The sequence below is a fragment of the Balaenoptera physalus genome (assembly GCF_965194825.1).
Source record: "Balaenoptera physalus genome assembly, chromosome: 8".
NCBI lineage: Eukaryota > Metazoa > Chordata > Mammalia > Artiodactyla > Balaenopteridae > Balaenoptera > Balaenoptera physalus.
Window position 1 is genome coordinate 46,712,632 of NC_138887.1, and position 26,340 is coordinate 46,738,971.

A 26,340-nucleotide genomic window follows, 5' to 3' on the forward strand; every position below is an offset into this window, starting at 1 on the left:
CACTTTGGAAAATGCTAGAATAGATCTTCCTCCTGTTTCAAAGACAAAGACACAATGTTTTTTCAGCTGAGAAGGCAGTGCTAACTGAAAGATACCAGGGTAACTCCCAGCCAGAATTCTCTCACCTCCTGGCCTGCAAATATCTGAAACAGTATCCTTGGAGAATCATTTAATTCTTTAGAGGCATCTAAAGCACAAACGTAGCTAAAGGGGACAATCTTTTAAGCCATTTTCAGCTAATCTATGGTATGAAGTAGGAGAAATTCACTGACAGAAGGATGAGGGGGAAGGGGGTGGGGAGAGGAAGGGGAAGGGGGGTGGGGGGAAGGAGGATTGGAAGTGACAGAGACAAATGACTACTTCACAATTTTGCCCCGAGCCGATTAGAAAGGAAACTTCGCAATAGCTCAGCATCACAAAGTGAGCAATCGCATTAGTGCCCCAGTTTCTCCAACAAAGTGCACAATTCATTGGGCTGCCCTTTTCCTAGCAAACAAAGGGAAGACTGATAGCTGACAGCACATGTTCAGTGATGCGCTGTGTGTGTACCACTCCTCGGTCTCAGCTGCTATAGAGGTGGAGACCTTACTGCATTTTCAGCTAAATTTCCAGGTGTCACGAGGGCTGAGTCCCAGGACCTGGTAAAACTTGTGAAATAATTTTCCTTGAACCTTAAAGAAACCTGCTTATTTCTTGAGCAAACAAATCTCTTTTCTAGCAGCTAAACTATAAAAGCTAGCTAGTCCAGACCAGAAAGAACTGGCATATAACTAATAATAATAACTAATAAAAACAACAATAATACAGCTCAGAGGAACTATCATTTATTGTTGCCTTTGTGCTAGGCATTGTGCTAAATACTTCATACATGTGTGCACACGTGATATAGCTTATTTAACGCTCACAGCTCTTGGAGATCTACCCAAGGTCACACGTATTGAAAGTGGCAGAACCAGAACTTAAGAGCCAGTTTCTCTGATTTCAAAGCCAGGGCACCAAACCACCTTATTGTGCTACTTCATCTAGAAAACAAGCCGGGAAATTTCCCATGAACTACGTACTTGGTAAACTTTCCAGGCAGAACAAAAGGAAAATTACCCTAGGCTATGCAGCATGACTTACCTCTGGGCAGAAAGAGTCTTGTTGATAGCTTAGAGCTCTTGGCTGTTATTAAAACAATTTAGCAGAGTCCCTAAGTCTTCCCCAGACATTTTTCAGATCTCATACATCCAAACCTCAGTAATTTAGATATGGTGGCATTTTCTAATGTAGGTACTAGGAATTAATAAATTCCTGAAGAGTTAACAAGGACACTTTACCCAATCAAGTCTCCCCTCAGAATTTCAGAAATGTCCATTTACACAAAAACAATGTACTGCAACTGCCATGGACCTGCTTAAGCTGTCACTCAGTATCTAATCTGCTAGTGGCCCAACTAATACTTCAAGGTACGAGTCTATCCAGCCCAACATTTTAGGACTACTTTGTTACTCAGTGAAATTTAATTTTTTTCTTTAAAAAGGTCTAAATTTAGATCTCATTTTCCCCACAATTTTCCTCTAATTAATCCAAATTAAAGAAGTGGCAGTAAAGTAACAAAGTGAAGTATTTGAGTGGTATCTCTAGGCATTTCAAAGTGCATAAGTAACGAATCCATTGATCTTTTATTTGTAATTCTTTATCTTTTACTCACGATAGTTTAATATTTGTGGGTTCATTTTATCCCATGTGTATAAGATATCACAAGTTCTATTTTATAGGTGAGAAAATAAGAGAAGTTACTTCTCAAGGACATGCAATGATTCAAGAGTTGACACTGGATTTCCTGACTTGTGATTAGTATCCTTCCCATTTTAATAAACTGGAACCACTGTCATGAAATTCATTCAGTCATTAAATGCTTGAATGCCTTCTGTACACCAGAAATTTCTAAGCACAGTGGTGAATAAGACAGAATCCCTGGTCCCAGGAAGGTTAGTGTCTGGGGCAGTGTTTTTCATACTGTAGAATGTAATCCATTAATGGGTCATGAAATTTATTTAGCATGTTTGACCAGCATTTTTTTTTAAAAAGGAAATAGAGGGACTTCCCTGGCGGTCCAGTGGTTAAGACTCCGCACTCCCAATGCAGGGGGCACAGGTTCGACCCCTGGTCAGGGAACTAAGATCCCGCATACCGCACGGCGTGGCCAAATTAATTAATTAATTAATTAATTAATTAAAATAAAACTGACCTGGACATTTAAAAATAATAATAATAAAAAATATAAAAATAAAAGAGAAGAGGATAAAGTATTTTAGAGTGTATCATATGTAATAGGGTAAGTAGTATTTCACCAAGTTTGCTCAAGTTTACGTATGGGTACCAGGTTCAGGTAAAATATTTATTTCTATGAACTGCAGTCAAACGTATTTGAAAGCCACTTGCCTATGGGACCTAGTTCTATGTATAAACGCGTTACTGACCCACTATGATGAAAACTTAAGCAACTGGTTTAATATTTCAGTGCCTGTTTCCTCCATTATAGATTCAGCTCAATTAATATCCATTTCCCTCCTAAATACTGGGAAGTATGCTGTTTAAAGAATCAAGAAAAATCCTTAAAATGCTCTGCATTAAGTACAGCATATGTTTTTCTTAGGTTGTACATAATTTATGTTCTTCTGGTTAAGTATTTGCAGGCATTTTATTCCAATGGATTATTGTTACCGGTATTGCTTCTGGTTTTCTGACTTAGTGCCTCCAGAGGTAAAAACAAAAACCCCATGTATGGACGAGAGTAAGCCGGTATAGCAACGGAGTTACCCCCCGCACAGACACATTTAGTTATCTAGTCCCGCATAACAAACTTCCCCCAAATTCAGTGGCTTAGGAGAAATCCCTTTTGTTATCTCTCTTGATCTAGTGGGTCAGGAATTCAGGCAGGGCTTGACTGAGCAGTCCACCTGCTCTGCAAGGCCTTGACAGGGGTCCTTCTGTGGTGTCAGCTGAGACTGAACTGATCTGGAGGGTCCACAGTGATTCACTCTCATAGGTGGTGCCTTGGTGGGACGCCTCTCCACGTGGGACCCAGAGAGCATGACAGAGCCCACCCACATTCAAGGGGAGGGAGGCAGGCTCCATCGCTCAAAGAAGTTGTGGCTTTTATCATGCTGCACTCTCCAAATCCCAAATCCAACCGGCACTGCACTCTTAGCAGGGATTCAGTGACATGACACTCTTAACCTTATGCAATACCAAGAAGTCACCTTGAAGGTGCGACCATATTAATTCAGGGTGAATTCTCTGGCGAGAGAGTAGCAGAGACACCACATCACTCTGGAGTCTAAGTGAGCTCCCTGACTGCAGCTAAGGTGGTTGACAGCAGAAAGAAGATCAGTTAGAGGGTTTTAAAATCTGAGCAGTTGCTCTCAAAAGATAGAAAAGCACGGCCTAACTCAGAAGCAGGCATGGAAGAAAGAACATCGTTAAGGACAACTTGGAAAACTCACCATTTGAGAAATGTTTACATATTGCTGTATGCAAACGAGACCAATTTTAGTTGTATCTGATTAACTACATACAGTGGGAGTCAGAATAATAAAAATAAAGGAAACAGTAACTTTTCTCCACTAAGTGTACCCATAGGCCAGTTGTCCCCAATATTTGCATATTAAAAAAAACTCTTTGAAATGGAGATTCCCAGGCCCCACCCTTTGTATCATGGGGTCTTGGTAAAGGCCAGGAGTCTGGTCGGTAACAGATACTCCAGCTGGTTCAACAGATATGGTCCAAGGAAAACGGTTTGAGAACCTTGGCCCAAACCATCCTGTCTACTTCATCCACTGCTATCAGTGCAGAGCAGGGAGCTCCACTTGGATGCCCTCAAAGAGAAAGGAGGCCCTGGGTTCAGAGAAGGAGAGGCCCTTGAAGTCCCATCCTTTGCCCAAGAGCCACATCCCAGCACAGTCATTTCCCCCATTGCTGTCCAGAACCCTCCACAGAAGGCATTTCTCCCATAGAAGCACCTGGCCACTCAAGAAACATTTACTGAAGGTGGGAATGCACCTTGCAATAGCAGTACAACTCAGAGACCCTGAAATCCTAAGCTCATACTTATAATGCCACTCCCACACCCACACACATAAGTAAACATCCTTTGTATTTGGAAGAGAAAAAAAAAGAGGTCATTCTTTGTTTTCTTCAGCTTTAGAAGCAAAGGAGCTTCCCAGAGCTGATTCCCAAAGACAGCCAATCAAGAACGTATGCTGAGAATCTCAGCATCTGCAAATTCAGTGATTTTTTTTTTTTTAATTAAAAGCCTTCCCTTCAGCACTACACCCGACAGCATCTTGCTCTACCAGCATGGGTGCAGAATGTAAGCGAATGGCGCCATTTTGAGGGAGACAAGCTGGATGTACACGTGAGGTCTGGCAGCATAAAATCCTACAGGCCGTGCGCAGGTCAGAATATTGCTGACACTAATATAGGTTTGCATCAGCATAGACCGGGGGGAGAAGAAAGAAATGGACGGTGTCCAACAGTCCTCAGAGCTCTTATGTACCCAGACGTGGTCCTACGGGGATGTGTATTTCTCTTGCTCATGGTGATCATTCAGATGTATGTACGTCATTATCATTAAGATCAGCCAAGAGGCTTCTGCTAATTAATGATGCCCAGATTTGGGTCCCGGAGGAGCCATGGGCATATGGAGATTGATTTTCTCTGCCATAACCTTATTCAGAAAGTCACTTGTCTAGGTGGTAATGTGCGAACTGCTCAATTAATAGAATTATTGTTTATCACTAAGCATTTGCACATTATAAAAAGAAAGCAGCAGTCTAAAAAGATGGAGGGAACCGCCTTCTAGTTTCACGGTATAATTTGCCACAGAGCTTCAGCAACAGAAAGCAAGTGCATGAGGACAAGCTTTTGCACCTATCAATGGCCAAGCTTTGAAGATACCCCAGTTGGCCGGGGCAAGCCATTGTTCAACTCTGAACAGGACTTTATTAAAAAAAAAAAAAAAAAACCACACATAATGCCAAGTTTCTTCTCTACAGTGTTAGTCTAGAAAAACAGCATAATATACCCGCACTTTACAGTTCAGGGAGTCCCATGATGACTGGTCAGCCAATTAGGAAGTTATTTGGCACCCCAGACTGAAATGAACGTCTTCTTCGCCACAGGCATAAATATATTATAAACATAAATCCTCTCTGACCAACGTAGGAAGAGCCCAGAGTTTTCAGCAAGTTGAGCCATTTGCTTCCAGGCAGAATACACCTAGTACATCCAAATCAGATAGATGTCAATCCATTTTCCCTCAAGAGAGCAAAATCCACAGCACTCCTGAGAACCTCATTCTTTCTATTCCCTTTCATTCCCTCACTGAGGATGGGAGGATAGTCTCCAGCTATAATAGGTAACCCTATATACATTAGGAAATTGATGTTTAATACCTCTCCTTCTTTGATTTGACATTTCCATTTACTTGTCTCACAACCACTCTAAAGCAACCCTTAAATCATTTTCTCTTTACCTCTACTATTTTGCTAGGTTTTCCCCAAGCAGCTAGAGCCCACCTTCTTTAATACACAGACTGGAGCTGGAAGGGATGTTAAGGATCATTTATTCTAACAAACACATTTATAGATGAGAAAACCAGGGTCCCATCTATTAGGTACTTTAAGGAATTTGATAACTGAAGTCATAGATAAAACTCTCAAAAGCTGCTCTATGGCTCCTGTGGCCTCTGGATTTTCTGCCCCAGCTCAGTTACAAAATTCATCTCAGAGATTATTCTGACAGTGAGAATCTTAGCATCTGCACATGCAGTGATTTTTTTCAAGTTAAAAGCTTTCTCTTAAGCACCACACATGACAGCATCTTGTTCTACCAGCATGAGTACAGACTTGTGTTCCTCTCAAAAGCCCATACCAGGGAGTTCAACAGCATAAATCATGTCTCTTTGAGCCCCCAGTGACCTCCATACCCAGGCTGCACACAGACAAGGTGTGGCATTGATATTCCAAAGGGGCTACCCACTAAGTTTCTTAGAAAATGTGATTTGATGAAGACAAATGAACATAGTTAATGTTTATGCCAGAGATATAATTTCTCTCATTTCCATAGTTTTTTAAAAGCATCACTTTCTTGAATGACATTACATTGTACAGTTTCTCTTCTGTATTGTAGATTAGAACAGAATGTAAACACAGTAGCTCAAAGAGAGTTCCTAAACCAGAGAGTCTGGTATTGTATGAGAGATACCTATAGTCATCTGCATTTCCATGTAACCCCAAATTTATTAACGTCTTTGGGAACAGGGTACCATGCTGAGAATTATGTATATATGTCAATAAAAAAGAAAATATGTATTTAATCAAATACTGCCCATACATTGATCTCAGATGATCAAAACCTTAAAACAAAGCAAAGGGTCTAACATCAATTTATTATATGCTATTTCTATGACTTCCTTTTCATTTTTAGTGAAATTCTCTGGAGGACATCTATAAATGGAAATATCTCTGTGCCTAGAGCAGGAAAATGCCTACTCACATGGAAAAAAAATTTTAACATGTCTGCCTTACCTGGAATAATTTCAGAGGCTTTGGGAGAGAAACCACTAACCAAGTAAATATGACCAATTTGTTGGATAATTCACTCCTTCACTGAAGAAACTTTTGTGCCCAGGCTCAGCTCTAGGCACTGGAGATGTGGTAATGAACAAAACAGACCAACTCTACACTCATGGTGCTTGCATTCTAATCAGGCAAGAGAGGGCACAGACAGACAAACCGACAATGCTTAATAACTCAGGTGTTGATAAGTGATGCGAAGAAAATAATATGGGACATAGGCAAATAAGGTGGACTGAGGGTACAGAGAGTTACTGTTTTTATAGAGTGGAAGGAAGTGATAAGGTGACACTGAGCAGAGACATGATGGAAACGAAAGAAGGGAGCCAGGCCGATATCTGGGGGAAAGACATTCCACGCAGAGGGAACAGCAAATGCAAAGGTCCAAAGTTAGAATAACATCAAAGAGGCCAATGAGGCTAGAGGGAAATGAATAAAGGTGAAAGTGACAGGAGACGAGGGCAAAGACGGAGCAGATCTTGTAGGACTTTGGAAGTCACTTTTAAGGACTTTATTTAAGGACTTGTACTTCTCTGTTGCAAGAACCGAGAAAACACTTGAAGGGTTTCATCGGAGCTGCAGCAGGACCTGACTTTAAAAGCGTGGTTTTGGCTGTGTGGGCAGAATATAAGACAGCGAGCAGGCAGAGACCTCATTTAGCAGGCTACTGCCTAACCCAGATGCTGGTGGCTTAAATCGGGTTAGTAGCAATGGAAGCTAAGACAGTGTGCAGAGGCTGTGGATAACTGGAAGGTGAGGCTGACAGGATCAGCTCCACTAGAAAGAAGGAGCAATGCCTGACATCATTTTATTAGAGTTTAACCCTTTCGGCTTTTGATTTGGACCCCTAGATGTAGTAGCACTTATAGCTCCTATTAGCTGTTTGAGCCTTGGGGTGAATGAGTTTCTGCTCCTCGCCTGAAAACACATTTGGATAGAAAAGAGGGGAAACAGGAGATGTTAAGCAACTAAGAGGATGTGAGAAGAATGAAAAATAGGTAGAATAGTACAAAAAATTCTTGAGTCCTTTTATTTACAAATTATTGTGCATCCAACTCTGGTACTTCTTGTGGGAGGGAAGAGAGAATAAAAGAACATGATTGGAAAGGACAGCATGATGTGGCAACAGTGGACTGAGGTATTAAGTTGAAGACCAAGTGGAATTTCTGTTCATGAGGCAATTAAGTTGCATCGCGGTCTCTAAAAAGGTACACGCCGTATTTTCTCTTCCCATGAATCTTGTCTCCTAAGAAATGAATCACTGAATGAAGAGGTCTTTGCTTTCATTAAGTTCTAACTCCACACTTGGAAACTAAATCTTATGTTTACATCTTTCTATCCAACATCATAATGAATATGATTTCCTCTTAAGACTACTAGTAACAGTTTAAGACAATTACTTTGGTCATAAAGGGGGAAACACCCCCTGAGAATCTAGCCCACTTTTATTAATAATGGATTCTCAGTCTCCCACTGAGAAATCTCTGACATAGCAAGGCTACCAAACAAGTGGCTAGCAGTGTCACATCTGCCCAGACAACATGATCAACACACACACTTCTTTTGAAATGGGACCAAGGGGCCCCAGCACAGGTAAATGAAGGTGATGAGTAAAAAACCAGGTTCAATGACAAAGCAGGAGGACAAGACAACAAATAACGGATGGAAATTGTATTCCATGACCACAGAATTAAAATATCTAAAAAAGCAGACATGCTGGGAGAAATTATTTGGGGTCACCAGGAGCGAGGAAATGGAACAGATGGGAACAGACTGGAATGTCTCTTCTGTTTAAATGTTTGTTTTATTTTTTTCCAAGTCTGATCTATTACACAGAGTAACACACTGATTCTCAGGAACCAAGTCTCAGTCACTAAATTGACTAACAGACTTGGCATCCAAGAGAATCTATTAAATAAATATGTTTAGCATTGATTGAGGGCCCAGTTACTTAGAAAAAATCAGGTCACTTTCTCCAAAGCCTGGCCAGTCTCTGCTTTACTGGTACAAGAAAAGTGGATGTCACGGTGCTAGACAAAGCTGCCACTTGGCTGCATTGATCTCTAAAGCTTCAGCAAGTTTGTGAAGCAAAACATACCTTTTGATGGGTGTGAATGGTCCTTCTGTGGTCAGCTGTGGACCTTATTAGGTCTTTTTCAGCTACCTTCACTTTTCATTTTAAAGAGCAAAAAGTACCACGTTAGCCTAGAGTAACAGCTGCTACTCACCCTCACTCCCAGAAAAGCCAAAAATAAGCCTGCACACCTCTTATTTCTGACAGAAAGGATGATTACAGAAATCTGCCTAACCTCACTTAAGAAAATAGGTTAAACTTATGCCATTAAAAATCTCATGAGAATTTCATTGAAATCATAGAAAAGCTCATCACAAACACACACACGAAAATGACAGCACTTTCCTCTTCCACATATTTTACTACCTTGGGGAATAACAGATGGGTTAATACAGAAGCATATGTAAAATATTTATGAAAGGCAAAGTAATTGAGGTGGTAAACTCATAAAACAGTAATTTCCTCTGCTATATTCAGCAGCATGTACCAAAATGAGAATATTTTTTACATAATAAAAAAATGCACTGGCAAAAGCTACAGATGAAACAGTAAAAGAGAAGCAGAAAAATACAAGTTACAATCCCCTTCAATACACTAAAAAGTGTTTAGGGAAAAAAAAAAATAACTGAAGAGTCTTGTGGGGCTTTTTGCTGTTGTTATTCCTTGCAAGAAGACCTTGAATTTGCATTATCTTCCTCTCAAAGAGTTTAGACATTCTAACATAGGGTGTTCCCTTTAATGTCCCTACAAAGCAGGTAGATTATTCCAGGCTATTCTGTAACCTTCCATAATGATGTCCACAGGGTGTTTAGTAGAAGATTATGTGACAATAATAAGCTTGAGGATTTTCCATGTGGCTATCTTTGCAGCCCATGTGCTTCTTACCTACATGGTCAAAATATACCCAATTTTTAAGAACTTAGAATGCAGTGAGCAAGCAAATCATAAGTGCACACTTAAGAATAGAATTACGGGGCTTCCCTGGTGGCGCAGTGGTTGAGAGTCTGCCTGCCAATGCAGGGGACACGGGTTCAGGCCCTGGTCTGGGAGGATCCCGCATGCCGCGGAGCAACTGGGCCCGTGAGCCACAACTACTGAGCCTGCGCGTCTGGAGCCTGTGCTCCGCAACAAGAGAGGCCGCGATAGTGAGAGGCCCGCGCACCGCGATGAAGAGTGGCCCCCACTCGCCACAACTGGAGAAAGCCCTCGCACAGAAACGAAGACCCAACACAGCCAAAAATAAATAAATTAATAAAATTTTTTAAAAAAGAATAGAATTACACTAAATTCCAGAAGAGTATGGTGAACATCGGAGTAGGTTTCTGATACCATCTTTAAAAGTGCAGGTAGAGAGGGGATTAGACTAGTTCAAGGTCGACAGCAAGGAGCACTGACACACTAATCCCTGGTTCTCCTAGACGTACCCCCGTGACACATCATTCCTCTTCAACCTCTGAAAATGAAAAACCTGCACAGAAATAATAAAACTTGATCCTGGAAAAGATGAAGAGCTTAGTCAAAATGTCAAAGGCAGCATGCCTGCTATGGGATGCTCACAGCCCCAGCCAGTACTTTGCAGGCGTGGGTGATGGTCGATGCCACCATGTGGCTTGAGAAGCAGAAAGGCCAACCTGCTCCAAAATGAGGCTGCCGAAAGGCCTCACATTTGCTGGTCATTTCTTCAGGATAATAGATTATTTCTTTCTTTAAACTTCTTGGTTCCCCCATTCTTTGAAAGGCAACCATTCATACAATCATTCAGAAAATATTTATACAGCGTCTATTCCATGACCAGCAATACTGATAAAAGAATGAAAAAGACAAGCGGAGCCCCAGCATACTTTCTAGTCAAGAGTACAAGACGTAAGACACTAAGAAAAAAAAAAAAGGCAAGGAAAAAACTCAGCTTTAAAATGGGATAACATAACAGAGAGAAACTGGTTGGTTACTTCAGACTAGGTGGCCTGATGACAGCCTTTTTCAGAGGGTGACATTTCACATGTGGATGACAGGAAAGAGCCAGATATGTGATTAAGAGAGGGAAGAACATTCCTGGCAGAGGCAACAGCTATTACAAAAGGCCAGAAACTGAGAAATAGGTATTCTGTGTTTGAGAACAAAAGCAAAAAAGCGTAGGGGCGGGAGCACAGAATTAGGTGAATTCAGAAAGATAGGCATGGTCTGAATCGTGCTGGGATGCATAAACCAGAGTGAGGAGAGCACAGAGAGAAGCCACAGGAGGTGTGTAGGTAGGTGACTTCCATTTAAAAATACTCTGGCTACTGTATAGAGAAAGCATTTCCGGGAAGCAAGGGTGGACACGGAGAGCCCAGCAGTGCAGTTATTCCAATGGCCAAGAGAGAGGGAATGCTGGCCTGGACCGGGGCGCTGGATGCAGAGACAGAAGTAGTTGGAGATGGAGCCTGAGTTGATTGGACTTGAGCATGGGTTTGACACGCGAGGAGAGACAAAAAAGGAAAGAAGCTTAAATGTTAGACTTTCGGTTTGGATAACTAGCCAGATGGTGAGACCATTCACTGAGGAAAGGAAGACTAAATGGGGACAGGTTAGGGAATCAAAAGTTAGGCGTTGGCCACTTGACTTTGAAATGTCTATTAAACAGCCACATGGAGATGCCAAGTAGACAGACAGTTGGTTACAAGGAAGCTGCAGAGAACGCACATAGTGAATGGCCAGGAGCACTCTTGTTTGGGCTCCGTTTCACCTTGTTCTTTCTCTTGCCTTACCTAGCTTTGATGAAGCGAGAATTAGATAAAGTATACTAAGAAGCTTTGCAAAGAATAAATGAATGCCCTCACATTTGGAATTATTATCACTATCACCTTCCATCAAGCATTTATCTGGACACACTATGTCTTCATTGTAGAAGTTTCAGGAGATGTAGATTATGCCATCCCTGTCCCCCAGGATATTGCAGCTTTTAGTGGGCACATATTGTTAAAAAAACTGAACCTCATTCTAAAAATGATAAAAGGAAAAAATCTCCAAAAGCGTTACCATGTCACATGACTCCACTGTAACCTTAGGTAGCCACACAGACTTGACTTTATAATTTTCTCACAAACCTAGACAAGTAATCAGTGCAAAATTGAGAGGCTGGAGTTTCCCTAGTTGCGGGGGGGGGGGGGGTGTCTGCTGAAAGACTTCAGTGTCCCAAAGATGGTGAATGTTCCCCCACTTAATGCCACGCAGTATCAAATTTCATACTTAGTTTCTCCTTCGTGTTTAAAGAAATTCCTATGAAAAATGCAATTTCACTGAGCAAGAATATTTCCACTATGATAGTGAACATGAACACTTTAGCATGACATGAAATTAGTTTATCTGATTATGAACCAAGAGCTACGCCCTTAAAGAATGGGACAGGGCTTCCCTGGTGGCGCAGCGGTTAAGAATCCACCTGCCAATGCAGAGGACAGGGGTTTGAGCCCTGGTCCGGGAAGATCCCACATCCTGCGGAGCAGCTAAGCCTGTGTGCCACAACTACTGAGCCTGTGCTCTAGAGCCCGCAAGCCACAACTACTGAGCCCGTGTGCCTAGAGCCCGTGCTCTACAAGAGAAGCCACTGCAATGAGAAGCCCGCGCACCGCAACGAAGAGTAGCCCCCGCTCACTGCAACTAGAGAAAGCCGCGCACAGCAATGAAGAACCAAAAGCAGCCAAAAATAAATAAATTTTTTTTTTTTTTTAAATGAAAAGAAAAAGAATGGGACAGCTGACGGGGCAGCTTGACCTGGGCTGTGGTCAGGTAGCCAAGAGGATCAGCTCCTCCCGGGCAGAGCGTGTCCAGATGGACAGGTCAAGCGATGGGACATCCTCAGCTCCAAAAGGTAATGTGAGGCCATCGCTAGCTGATTCTCTTGGCCATACGGTTTCCTCCTATGGAGGATGGGGCTTCTCGCTTTTGTTCTCATTCAGTAAAAGGAAAAAGCTTTCAGGGCAAAACAGGTATAACTTAACTGTCCCTAGATTTCTCACAAAAACAAAAAACTTTTGTTTAAAACAAGTTCGGAGCTAGGAATTTTATCTAGGAAAACGACAAGCCATAAAAAGAATGAATATATATATCCGTATTATACTCACACCCTGACACTGTCGTCACTATTGTCATTAACAAACAAGAGAATCATCCCTTTGCAGTGTCTTCCTGTCTGCAAACTATTATGAAATGGAAGTTCTCAGCACCGCAGCCCTCACTAGAATTTTCACTGAGGTTATCCACTGAACAATGAAAATATAGCAAACCATTCTCTAAGGCAGTGGAGTTCACAGATGACTTACGGCACTACATAGAGACATCCCTGCCCAGAGAGAACAAAATTAATTAAGGTATTGAAAACAGTAATTAATTTAACAGTCTAAGGAAACTGCAGTGAGTTTTCAATTTTGCACACTGTCTTTTAACCAGTTTAAAGATTACCAAAGCTAATTTTAAACCCACAAGTGGCTTCTTTCAACAGTGATTATGCTTATCAACTCTCTCCAAGACGTATGACAGTAATGGAGGTAAGTTCCAGGATACAAACTAACTTCGAGCAGAGCACGTTTAGAAAGTTGACCTACTAGAGCACTAAATCACCTAGCATTTTCCAAAGCCAAGTTAAAATGAGTTTTTTACTTTTAATAGTGTCTAGGATTATCCATGCCAGTAGCTCTGTGGCCCCCTTGATTAATGCAGAATTTTCTGTCCTGCTCTGTTTTCCAGCCTCTGCAAGCACGTATGTGCCGACGGTGTGCAACGGGCGGGAAGTCCTCGACTCCACCACCTCATCTCTGTGATTGTGAATTGCAGTTCAGTTCTCGTGATTTTAGGCTGTTAGATGAAAGTGCTCACGTGCAGCTCCGGAATGTGGAAACAGAGCAAAAGAACACCCCTAGTACCTTTTTTTAGAAACAGTACAATAAATTATTTTTAAGGACTGTACAGTATATAGTGACGTGCTAGAACTTTTTAGACTGATTTTAGTGTCCCTATTATTAACAAGTCCCCAGAACATGGAAATAACCATTGTTTACAGAGCTGAGCATTGGTGACAGGGTCTGACAGGGTCAGTCTATTAGAAAATACAGTGGCGATGTTAGGTAACTTTTTTTCCTATGAAGTTTTTTGTAGGTCCTTGTTGTAACTAACTTAGGATGAGTTTCTATGTTGTATATTAAAGTTACATTATGTGTAACAGATTGTTTTTCTCAGCACAAAGTAAAAAGCATCTGTATTAATGCAAAGATATTAAGAATAAAACCTTCAAGGTTTTCCAGCATGGTGGATAATGGCTTGTACTTTTTTTAATCATTCCAAGTAATTTGAGTATGTTGACTTTAGACCATTTCTACTTTTTAATGTTGGAAGAAATGATCTAACTGTGCTTCTCTTCACATCTAGATACACTGAACACAAGTTGTTACCCTACGAGGGAGTTGTGAGCAGATGTAGCCTTCTTTGCAGATCGCATGATCAGAATTTGACTGACGACAGCATAAATATCAGGGGATTACAGTGGCCAGATGATAATACCCTTGTTGGTTTCTTTAAGCCACATCTGTACGGCAGCCCAGATTTCGCCCAAATATGGCTCTGAGGCAAAGAGAGGGTTTCTCCATCCCTGCATTCGTCTGATTGCAGAGGCTGACCTGCCAGGGGAGGTTTGATGGCTCTCATTTCCCAAAACAACCTTAATTACTAGCAAGGAGCCTGGGAAAGCATCTTGTTATTCCATTGGAAAATCACTCTCATAGTTCAGAGCTGAACGTAGCAACAAAAATGTAGTACATCTTCTTTTCCAGTGCTTTTCCAAAGAACAATGCTCAGGCGTACAGATTTGTCTCTAAACCTGAATATTTTACTAACCTAAATAAACGAGCAAACAGGAAAAGCACGGATACGCTAAAACTGGCTCATTCTTACCAGCACTGTCCTATTTCCCCTGGTAAACCCTTGAGTCACAAACCGTTGATTAATGTAGAAAAATTCGCTGAGTACCTGTCTGCTAGGTCCTGCACCAGATACCATGGACAGAGAATGTATTCGTTTCCTGTAACTCATCTGACAACTTAACACGAACTGGGAGGCTTAGAACAACAGAAACTGACTCTCAGTGTCTTCAGGGCTGCACCCTCTTAGCTGCAGGGGAGAATCCATTCCAGCCCTCTTCTAGTTTCTGGCGGCTGGCAGCTTCCTGACATCAAATCACTCGAATCTCTGCGTCCGCCTTCACGTCACCTTCTCCTCTGTGTGTCTCTTCTGAGGACACTTGTCATTGGACTTAAGGCGCAGCGCGATAATGCAGGGTGGTCTCATTTCAAGATCCTTAATGACATCTACAAAGGCCCTTTTTTGAAATGAAGTACCATTAGGATGTGCACCTATCTTTTAAGGGGCCACTCTTCAACCCACGACAGAGAAAAAGATGATTAACACATAGTTCTTGCCTTTAAGAAGCAAGAAGACTGGAAAATATGCTAATGAGGGAACTGCAACTGAGGCAGACAGTGAGAGGAAGGAAGAGGAGGCTATGAGGGACCCCCAGGCTAAATAACCAGGGCCTGGTTAATCAAGACTGGTACGACTTTAAAAATATTCAGAGGGGCTTCCCTGGTGGCACAGTGGTTGAGAATCTGCCTGCCAATGCAGGGGACACGGGTTCGAGCCCTGGTCTGGGAAGATCCCACATGCCGCGGAGCGACTAGGCCCGTGAGCCACAATTACTCAGCCTGCGCGTCTGGAGCCTGTGCTCCGCAACAAGAGAGACCGCGATAGTGAGAGGCCCGCGCACCGCGATGAAGAGCGGCCCCCGCTTGCCGCAACTAGAGAAAGCCCTAGCACAGAAATGAAGACCCAACATAGCAATCAATCAATCAATAAATCTTAAAAAAAAAAAAAATTCAGAGATAATGAGCAGGTGCATAAAAGCCAACAGGACTGGCCTTGAAGGAAATAAAGTGAGGAGTCCTATGTTAGAAATTCTCTTCTTCCTTCTGGATGCATTTGAATCAGCATCCTTATCCATGTATCCAAAAGTCACCAGACGCTCAAAGACAACAGGGCAAACAGTCTCTAAACTCTCACATTCAAAGAAGAACCTGGACTCGGTGGGGGGGGAGTGGGTGGGGCGGACTGAGTAACAGATTCAACAGCACTAGATGGGAAAAAAGAAGTCTGTTGCGACGGAAACTGGCAGAAGTGCTAGATAAGTGTACTCAGAACGAGCATCTGCTCAGTATCAAGGCAAAGGCAAGGCTGATGGGAGAGAAAATAAACTCAATCCACTGATGGGATGTGACAGGCTAAGGGAGGCAATATCAGTTGGGTTGTTCAGAGACACAGCTAATGCCTAAAGTCATCAAATGGATCATGGATCTCTGTAAACAAGACAATTGGGCTGTGGGTGAATCCGGAGTGGGTGTTTCTGAGAGCTGGGTTTCGATCTATGGCCGCTCTATCTCACTCGCTGCCTTTGCACTGAAAGTGCGTTGACCGACAGCTCTCGTCACCTTTTTCTCCCCTGCCTCGTACCGTGTTTCCTATTCAAAAGTGCATCCCCTAACGTGTGATCCCTAGAAGTAATTTTTTCAAGAACTTTCAGCATCTGTATGGAAAATAGCAGCTATAAAATCTTTTTTACATGAGGCATTTCAAACAAATAGGTTTTGGATTGATTTTTTTTTTTTTAACTCCAGTAATGACATTTCATTCCCTCAGAATATAAAACTCACTGAGCCGATCCATCTTTGCAAAAAACATCCTCAATTTAAGGAACTCGAGCAGAATGGTCTATCCCTCTCATAAGAAACATATAGATTCTCTTGCGCACTCAGGCTTCTCATGGTAAAATAAAAAGGTCCCATTTTCAAAGTGTGAGGCAAGCTGGTTGGCAGACCACACAGAGGACAGATTAGGAGAGTGCCTGAAAGGAGTTAATTCAGCCAGTGTACCCTTACAGTATGCACCCCACACTGCCCCTCAGCTCGCCCCCTCTTTATCCACGCACCCACCATGAGGGTTCTGGGTGCCAGAGCTCTTTAGCAAAGGGCTAGAAACACGGAGAGGCCAAGAAAAGTGAGGCACCAGGAAGATGGAACAGCAGTATGAATTCTAACCTTCACAGCCCTAATAAGACCCAAACCCATGAATAAGGCAGTTATCACTCCTGTTCTGTGACAGAAAGCTTAGATTTGCACAGTTCTCACTGGTTGGACTCATTCATTTAAGCCAAGCAATGGTAATCTGAAATCAGCCATCTGAGATAAAGGAAATATTACTCCCCTCCAAACCAAATTTACCAATATCCACAAGCTATTTTAGACAGGGCGCTTCATCCAAGAGTCACCGTTAATAAGATGAGGAAAATTCCAGCAAATGAAAAGCCAAACTGGGACATTTCGTTCAAGGCGACTGGAGGTCTGTTTCTTGAACCATCAATCACTGAAGGAATCCTACGTGTCTTTTGCAGCTCAGTCAGTCTTAAAATAGGATTTGGTAAATGCGTGTGGACTGAGGGGTGTGCAGCCTGAACACATGCAGTGGACCCTCCAGGGCTGGCAGGGGACCCTCTCCAGCGCCAGAGCTCAGGAATCTAGGCTGACACTATATGCATCAATATACACTACTTCCATATAGTTACTTGAAATAAATCTGTACGTAAGATTGAATATTATCTCCAAATCCAGTTACCTTGGCAACAAATGTTATAGAAACCACAATGAGAAAAGGCTTTTAAATCAATTGTGCTGGTTGACTTTGAACAAACTCACTTGTTTTAGTTGTATCATTTCCTAATCAATATCCACAATCAAGTCCCAGAACTATAAAAGGAACTCAGAAGAGTACCTAGCTTGGTCACCTGGTGGGTGATTAAATCATCAAGGGAGGGTGATGGGTTATTTTTTTCTTGATCCTCTCTAGAGACTTGAGAAACTTTGAAGGTGTAAACTCCTAAAGGGCAAAAAATCTGTGCAGATTCTTCCAAATAGTTTTGTTTGTGGGGTGTAGTGACTAAAACCAGTGGTCAACAAACCACGGCTCACAGGTCAAATCCTAGCCTAGCATCTGTTTTTATAAAACCTGTGAGCTAAGACTGCTTCTACATTTTTAAATAGTTGGGGGAAAAAATCAAAAGAAATGTAACATTTCATGACAAGTGAAATATAAATGAAACTCAAGTTTCCATGTACATAAAGTACATTTCTTTGACTGCAGCCGCACCCATTTGTTTATATATTGTCTGTGGCTGCTTTCATGCTACAATGGCAGAGTTGAAGAGCTGCAACAGAGACCACATGACCTGCAAAGCTGAAAATATTTACTATCTGACCCTTTCCAGAAAAAGTTTGCTGGCCTCTGATCTAGACAATTGCAATAGTAACATCAATTAATATCAAATGCAATAGTAGTATCAATTAATTTTCAATTATTCGCCCCTATCTTTTACTTCCTTCATTTATGACCCTAAAATGAACTCATCTGAAAATGTTAAACCAAAATAAAATCCAGCAAGAGTGTAATCTCTGGCCAGTTACTGTGAAGGTAAACTCCATTTTAGCATCCAAGGAATAAGTCAGGTGTTAGGATTTTTTTCAGTTTACTCCCCTTGAGTCCTTTTCTTTAGGGTGACCTTAATTTAGGACTTGGGCATGTAAACCTGAGATAATGTTCATGGTCAGTAGAAAATAGATGTGAGGATATGTAAGTCCTCTGAAGAAGTTCTACTCTATACATCTCTACTGTCAAAAGGTAAATGTGAGCAATACACTGACTTTAAACATGCCAACACAATGAAAAAAGGTAATGGAAAGTGTCTTGACTGTGTTGAGACCTGAGTTCAAGGATGAGGACCTTTGAGACAGAATCAGATCAAGGAATGAGCCAGATGAGGCAATTTATACTTTTCACCTACTAAAACATCTTGATTCTTCTGTATTGAAGAAATGCAAACTGGTCCTGTCTGCACTGAAGTAGACAGCACTCTTAAGTGATAATAAAAACTCTAATGCAACTGGAAACATCCATGAATAGATAAACGAAGTGTAATTCCACCATTCAGTGGACTATTACTCGGCAATAAAAAATAACTACTGCTACCCACACCAACATGGATGAAACTCAGAATCATTATGCTGAAGAAGCCAGACATAAAAGACTACATTCCTGCCTGATTTCATTTATAAAAAATCCAAACTAAGCTGTAATGGTTAAAAATCAAATCAGGGGCTGCCTGGAGGCTGGAGGTGAAAGGAGAAATGAAGGCTATAAGAAATCTTTGGGTGTGGTGAAAATGTTCTGTATGTTGATTATGGTAGTGATGTTAACAGGTATATAAAACTTTCAAAACTCGTATTGCACATGTTTAATGGATGGAGTTTATTGTTTGTATATCATTCCTCAGTAAAGCTGATTAAATACCACTCATGCAGACCTAAAAATAAATAAATAAATAAAATAAACTTGCCAATAAAATCAATTTCCCACCCCGACTCCCAGGAAATTTACTTTCGTTAGGAAGAGAGAAATGATCTGCATATTAGCCTCCCATTAGGAATGACTGCGAGTCACAGGAAGTAGCTCTACTGACACATGTCAGATGACAGTTGACCAGATCTGTCTTGAAGAACTAGAGTCAATCGATGACCCACCACCATGGAACCTGGAGACCCCAAATTGTAAATAACTAGACCCAAGCAATTGTTCAACATAACCATTTAAACCACCTTTTCTCTCCTGGGGAAGAAAATAATGACAAAAATCTACACGAAAATACTATGAAACATTTTTAATCCCGGAAAGGACTTGATTACTGGTAACCAAAGAGGGGAAAAGTCAAACAAGAATAGAATCCAATCTTTTAAATCAAGTGAACACATATCAAACTGCTCAACATTGTTAAATGGCATGATATAATTTATCCATAGAAGACATAGTCTCATTCAGTGGAAAGCTGATTTAAATGTTTTGACAGAGCACTAAGAGATATTATAGGTAACAGTTGACTTAATGGAGTATTTAAGCCTTCAAAACTGCCTTTTAGAAAAATAACAAATAACTTCTTCTACCACTTAGAGGGGAAAGGAAATAACAACTGTCAGTTAAAAATCATAGAAACGTGATTAATTTGTTTATGCCTTTCAACATTCCACTGAGCTTTGCAAAGGCAAGACATAAAACCAAAGTGAGTTTTATAGCCAGGATTGATCTGAATATTTTCCTCACGATATTCCTTCTGTCATACTTCTTCAGGGCTTGGAATAAAATGACAACCCACTGGGATCCAAAGGAAAAAGTCAGCTCTTTCCAAAGATGGGACTGAGCTGCCAAAATCTATTTTATATCTAAAATTAGAAATAAAATAAATATATCCTTGAATACCAACTATATTTTCAGAGAGTTCATTAAAATTTAAGGCATTTTTGACACGTCAGAGATTTTAGTCCTGTGACAGGAGAAGAAAGAAGCTACCTGGGAGCAAATCCCAATTATCTCTACGGCTTGGAACATACATGTTGAGCACAGCAAAGATGAAGAGAGAGGTGACAGGTGACTATGCGGAAACTTCCTGACTCTGTCCAGTCTGTATGACTTTGCCAGGGTTCCTCTAAAAGGGTGCGCTTCAAGTGTATTTTCATTCTTCTGTTTAAATTTTGATCAAGATGGGGAAAGGCTCATCAGCACTGTTGGCAGTGAGCCAAAATGAGCAATGCCAAAATAATGTCTTCGTTATAATAAAATTTAAGAAATTAAACGTGGAAGACGTTTATGTAAAGCAATGCCCTCCGTGAATTTCACAACGAACAATAAAACAATGGCAACCTCACCTATACTCACGAATCCAACAGTAGTGATGTACACAAAACAAACTTTCATTCAACAATAACAGAATGGTCCAGTGTTTTACCCACCAGTCAAATAAATTCAATTATTTATTTTTATCTCATTTGCCACAAAACTAAGGACGACCTGCTGAATCAAAAGTTACAAGTCATACCTCATTGACAGACTTGGGGCAAAACATTCAACAAACCCTGCCCCTATGCCCTGCCTCTCTCGGCCAATCACCAGGCTTTTAAAAATCTGGATTAAAACCTATAAAGATCACTGTTTATTGGAAACAAACCAGAGCACCTTAGATTATAAATGGTCAGGAAACTCCCCTCTTTCCCACTTCTAAAATAATTAAGTTTTACACAAAATTGGTCAAATCCAGCTTCATTCAAACTTCTTTCAACCAACAATATTTAAGTCGTACTAATACCAATATAACCTGTCCATCACAGGAAATATCACAATTACCTGGATCATTTTTGAATAAGAGCAACAACACTTATTTCATAACTGCTTATGGGACAACCACATTCTTATTCTGAATACAGTTATATGCAATTTTCTAAAATTCAATCCCTGCCTTGCTAACTTAAAAAGAAAACTTCCATGGAAGTCATAATCCTTAAAGTCTTTAGCAGGAAAATAAGCATATAACCTTTGATGCTTGACATAGGGTAAATGTCCCACTGTCATTTTCTGGAGACCATGAAATTATCCCAATACCTTTGTACAGTTGTCTGTACTTATAGACAAGCCAGCCCACTTCCTTCTCATGATTTTGCAAGTGATTTGATAAACAAGCTTTCCTACTCATTCCAAATTATACTTCAAGTATTACATAAATTGTTTCAAGCCATTTGACTTTTATAATAGTGTCAGCTTGTTTGTATCAGTGGAAAGTCAAGGCTTCTCCTTGTCCTTTATTTATTTATTTATTTATTTATTTATTTATTTAGTTTTAAGAATCCCACTTTCAGTCAAGCCCTTCTTACCAGTTCCAACAAGGATGGAATTTCAAAGGCGATTATAAGTTAGATAACCCAAGCACATGCTGACTCTTCATTAAGAATTACTGCTTACTTAGGCTTCTGAAATCAACAAGGATACCCTATGGAAAAATGAAAAATCTATTGTCTTTCTTTGTTCACCATTTTTAATAGAAAACATGTTTTAAGGTCTGTCAGGAAAATAAATAATGGGAAAAAATAACTGTACCTTAAAAATTTTTTCAAATCTTCCCCAAAATATAAACAAAGACAAGACATAAATGGGATCACAATGCATATGCTCACATCAGCCCTCCAAACACACTTTTTATGTAGAATTCATAAAGAAGAAAAGTTACCCATTAATTATATGGCATGCATCAGCAGTGCACCGGTGGGCTTAACCTTGGTTCTGAGTTATTTGTATATACAGATACATCTCTTCCTGAGTTGAGCTTCATCTTCAGTTGAGACTCAAAACATTTGCTTTCTTATTTTTGGCAAGACACTTGACCATGTTATAAGGCAATCTAACATTTCAACCTCCTTCCCTTTTCAGTGGCATGGCCCTCCTCTGTGACATCACCAATGTGCCGGATACGAGGACAGGCTCTAAACTATGGTCCTGTAAAACTAGAGAGCAGGTTTCTTTGTTCATTAGTCTGAAGGCTACAGCACTGTCTTTCATATATTTGGAGATCTTGAGGATTTCAGTTGAACAGATTCAAAATGGTCTTCTTTGTCCTATGGGGGAAAAAATATTAAGACAAAATCAACTCACTAAAATTCCAATAAGATTTTAGGATCTTACATATCCAGAAAGTAAGTTCTGAAATCATTTTAATCTATGTACCTGCCACTTGTAATTAGGATTTTACATTTAAAGGAGGGTGGCAGATATAAAACAGATAGCATGCCTACCCTGAAGGATGCCTTTTTTTAAACTTTTTATTTTATATTGGAGTATAGTTGATTAACAATGTTGTGTTAGTTTCAGGTGTACAGCAAAGTGATTCATTTACACATATACATGTATCTATTCTTTTTCAGATTCTTTTCTCATTGAGGTTGTTACATAATACTGAGCAGAGTTCCCTGTGCTATACAGTAGGTCCTTGTTGGTTATCCATTTTAAATATAGCAGTGTGTACATGTCAATCCCAAACAGATGTCCAGGGGATAAGACACACAATCCAAAACAGAATCAAACACATGACTGCAATAGACACCAAAAGATGAAGCTGTGATTCTTGTGAAGAAATCACTGAGACCCATGCAAGGGGGATATTTGATCCGGGTGCTGAAATAGATGACCTATCCATGCAAATTGTAGACAGTAAACTAAATATTCTCAAGATAACACAGGGTAAATAATAAGAAAAAAGGAGAGGAGAAATAAAGATAACACCAATAAGACACAAGATCATTTGGGTTCACTGATATGTTTTAGGAAAATCTTTGGGAATCATGCCTACTAAAGATATTAAAAACAAGTGATCTCGGATAATAAATCAAAATTTTAATGCAAATATATCACTGCTGGCATTTGTTATATAATACATTCAAAATGTAGCCTGTTAAGATAAATTATTCTTCTTTAATGGGGAAAAAGAGAAATAAGAGGTGAGGTTTCTCCCAATGTTTTCACTGTTAGACAAAGCTCTCCGAAGGCTGCTGGAATGGGGTGGGGGAACTATGCTGTTGAAGAGAATAAAGATGAAGAGAACTAGGATTATTTTAAAAATAAAAGAAATATGAGGCAGATCAGTCCTGGGTGCACATGCATGTGTGCCTAAAGCAGAGAAGTGAAATGAGAAAACAACAGGAAATAGATATTGAGTATCTGTCAGGAAGAATGAGGTTGCTGTTGTGTCTTCTCTCATTTGAGTGGAGAAATCAGAGACTTCAGATCAATTTAAGGCCACATGGTCAGGATTACAGAAAAAAATTACAGCATGAACACCAGCATATCCCATTTCCCTGCCTCTGCCGAGATGACAAGCCCCTGGGAGAGCAGCCTGCAGATCGCAGCGCCCTAACCCACTGGCTCTGGGAGAGCCTGCCTTCAGCCTCATGTTTACCAGCTCTAATTTTCTAGGAATAACCATCGATAATTCAAGTATTTATTAAGCACCCATGTGTTACGGAAACAGGACTAGACTTTATGGGATACAAAACGTCTCCCCTCAAGGAGCTCACAGTGTATTACAGGAAAGAGTGTTAGAGTATCAGCCATGAACTGTAAGAGAAAGCTGAGCTTTTTGTGGCCCTGCCTTGAGGAGATTTGATTTAACTTGTTCTTCGGGAAGGGGAGGCAGAGACCTGTTGGTTATCCTCAAGGTAATACTTCAAGTAAAACACTGAAAACAGTCATGTTATTAGGGCTTCATAGGGCTTTCGTTACCATGTCCTCTGTGCTCTGTGTTCACATGGGATTTTGCTCCTATGGCTGATGTGGTGGGATATATACCCACGCACGTGTCACTACTAACTGACCGGGACTTCCTAACGGCAGGAATTGTATCTTGTTCACTTTTTAATTCCCATAATATGACCCAAGGCCTAGCATATGGTTGGTTGTCAATCAGTGGCTGTGAAAATGTACTGAAACACCATCATGCAGAAGGAAAAAACCGGGACTGGAACTCAGAATACATGGTTTCTAATTCCTATCTCACCCTCTCTTGGACAAATAAGTGAACCTCTCTAGGTCTCAGTTCACTCATGCATTAAATAAAGATGCCATACAAAATGATCTTTTTAAGCTCTAAATTCAAGAATCTACTCAAAATCCAGCTTCTCCTAGAAGCTTCTCCTTAGCTTGTCACTCGCCACCTAACTGTACTCCGTTCTCTTCTGTACTCCAAGAGACCCTACTCAGTACTCTTGTCATACCGGATGATCCCGTGTATGTGGGTTGTGTGTGTGCATGAATGTGTGTGTTTGATGTGCATGTGTCTTCCATCAATAAACTAGCCTCTGAGATTAACTGTGTCTAATATGACATGTCACCAAAACCCGGTGGAGTGTCTAACAGATAGTATCCCATAAATGACTGTGACGTGAACAAAAGAAAAAGGAAAAAAATCAACTGAAGATATTTTTTAATTGTTAAGAAAAGTCAAGTAAAGTAAATCTATAAATGAAACCCCACAAATCCACTGCATAAGGAAATACCAAAGAAGTATGGCCTTTAGAACATGAATAAGGATATATATAAGACAAAGTAAACCTTACTTGACACAGTAGTTAAGAAATTTATAAATTTTTTTGCTCCATGAAATCATATGTAACATTTTTAAAAGTGGGACACACATAAAAAAAATTTTAAAATAAAAAGTCAAAAAAATGTTAAAAGTGGGACACAATAAAACTTGTACAATGGCATTCATAGCAGCTTTATTCAGTCAAACACTGGAAATAGCACAAGGGTCCATCAAAAGGAGGACAGATGAACAAACGTGGCAAATCCATACAACAGAATACTCCTCCTCCACACAGAGGAATCTGGTATAGATTAACACAACAAGGCGGATGAATCTCAAAAAGATTTTTCTGAGTGGAAGAAAACTTACACAAAAACTACACACTCTGTCATTACGATTATGTGAAGTTCTGAAACAGGCAAAACTAATCTATAGTTTTAAAAGTTCATCACAATAGCTTCCCTTGGGGGATGGGGATTGAGTATACATATAAGGACATGAGTTTGCTTTCAGACATCAGACTAATGTTCTATATCTTCACAGGATTTAGGGTTACACAGGTATATTCATTTCTCAAATTTCATCACATCGTGTATTTGTGAAATATACATTTCACTCTGTGTAAACATTTTGCCTTTAAAAAAAACTTAAAATATTGAATTCTCTCATCAATTATATGTAAACTGAAGTGTTTAGGCATCAAATGTATTGAAGTCTGAAACTCACTTTGGAACACATCAAAAAAAAGAAGATAGATCAATAAATGGATAGAGGGATGGAGAGATATGTAATAAAGGGTAAGATTTAGGTGGTGGATATATGGTTGTACCACTGCACAATGCCTTCAACTTTTCTGTAATACTTCAAATTTTCATCTTAAAAAATGAAAAAAAAATCATTACATTGACTAAAATTGCTATTCAAAATAAAATGTGGCACACTGAACCTTCTCAGGGAGAAAAGTTCTACCCTCCCTGTTTCCTGTAGCTGTTTCCAAGAATCTCTTCAAGCTTTCACTTCTCTGGCTATAATATAACAACAGAAGAGGTACTGTAACAGGAGGAAACACTTAATGGTTTAGGTAGTGCTCATAATGCCCACTTATTCTTTTAGATTCAGCTCAGAGATGACTTTCCCTTAAATGCATTCCCTGGCACCCAAAGGCTCCCTTCATTGTTAGATACCACCCTTACAAATAGGGCATCAAACACATATATATGGAATCTAAGAAAAAAAAAAAAAAAGGTCATGAAGAACCTAGGGGCAAGACGGGAATAAAGACACAGACCTACTAGAGAATGGACTTGAGGATATGGGGAGGGGGAAGGGTAAGCTGTGACAAAGTGAGAGAGTGGCATGGACATATATACACTACCAAACGTAAAATAGCTAGTGGGAAGCAGCTGCATAGCACAGAGAGATCAGCTCGGTGCTTTCTGACCACCTAGAGGGGTGGGATAGGGAGGGTGGGAGGGAGGGAGACGCAAGAGGGAAGAGATATGGGAACATATGTATATGTATAACTGATTCACTTTGTTATAAAGCAGAAACTAACACACCATTGGAAAGCAATTATACTCCAATAAAGATGTTTAAAAAAAAAAACAAAAAACAAATAG

The 26,340-nt window shown here is 40.3% G+C and overlaps 2 protein-coding genes and 1 long non-coding RNA gene across 7 annotated transcripts in view; 1 reads left to right on the top strand and 2 right to left on the bottom strand.

Annotated features, from left to right (window-relative positions):
• Window positions 1-15,561, top strand: part of GRM3 (glutamate metabotropic receptor 3) — a 237,490-nt gene extending 221,929 nt beyond the window's left edge. For both annotated transcript variants that reach the window (XM_082472476.1, XM_082472477.1), the window contains exon 6: window positions 13,423-15,561. In XM_082472476.1, the coding sequence (XP_082328602.1) occupies window positions 13,423-13,496 (74 nt within the window). In that variant the 3' untranslated portion in view covers window positions 13,497-15,561. The remainder of the gene's footprint in view (window positions 1-13,422) is intronic.
• On the bottom strand, window positions 971-9,663 carry LOC309665806. The gene is made up of 2 exons (XR_014266720.1): window positions 4,108-9,663; window positions 971-3,992 (listed from the first exon to the last, which is right to left on the bottom strand). It is a non-coding gene; the product is annotated as an uncharacterized lncRNA (long non-coding RNA).
• A 5,232-nt stretch (window positions 15,562-20,793) lies between the features above and the next one.
• ELAPOR2 (endosome-lysosome associated apoptosis and autophagy regulator family member 2) overlaps window positions 20,794-26,340 on the bottom strand; it is a 191,959-nt gene continuing 186,412 nt past the window's right edge. For 3 of the 4 annotated variants that reach the window (XM_082472475.1, XM_082472474.1, XM_082472473.1), the window contains one exon: window positions 20,794-22,259. In XM_082472475.1, the coding sequence (XP_082328601.1) occupies window positions 22,200-22,259 (60 nt within the window). In that variant the 3' untranslated portion in view covers window positions 20,794-22,199. The remainder of the gene's footprint in view (window positions 22,260-26,340) is intronic. The other variant, XR_014266689.1, reaches the window with a different exon arrangement.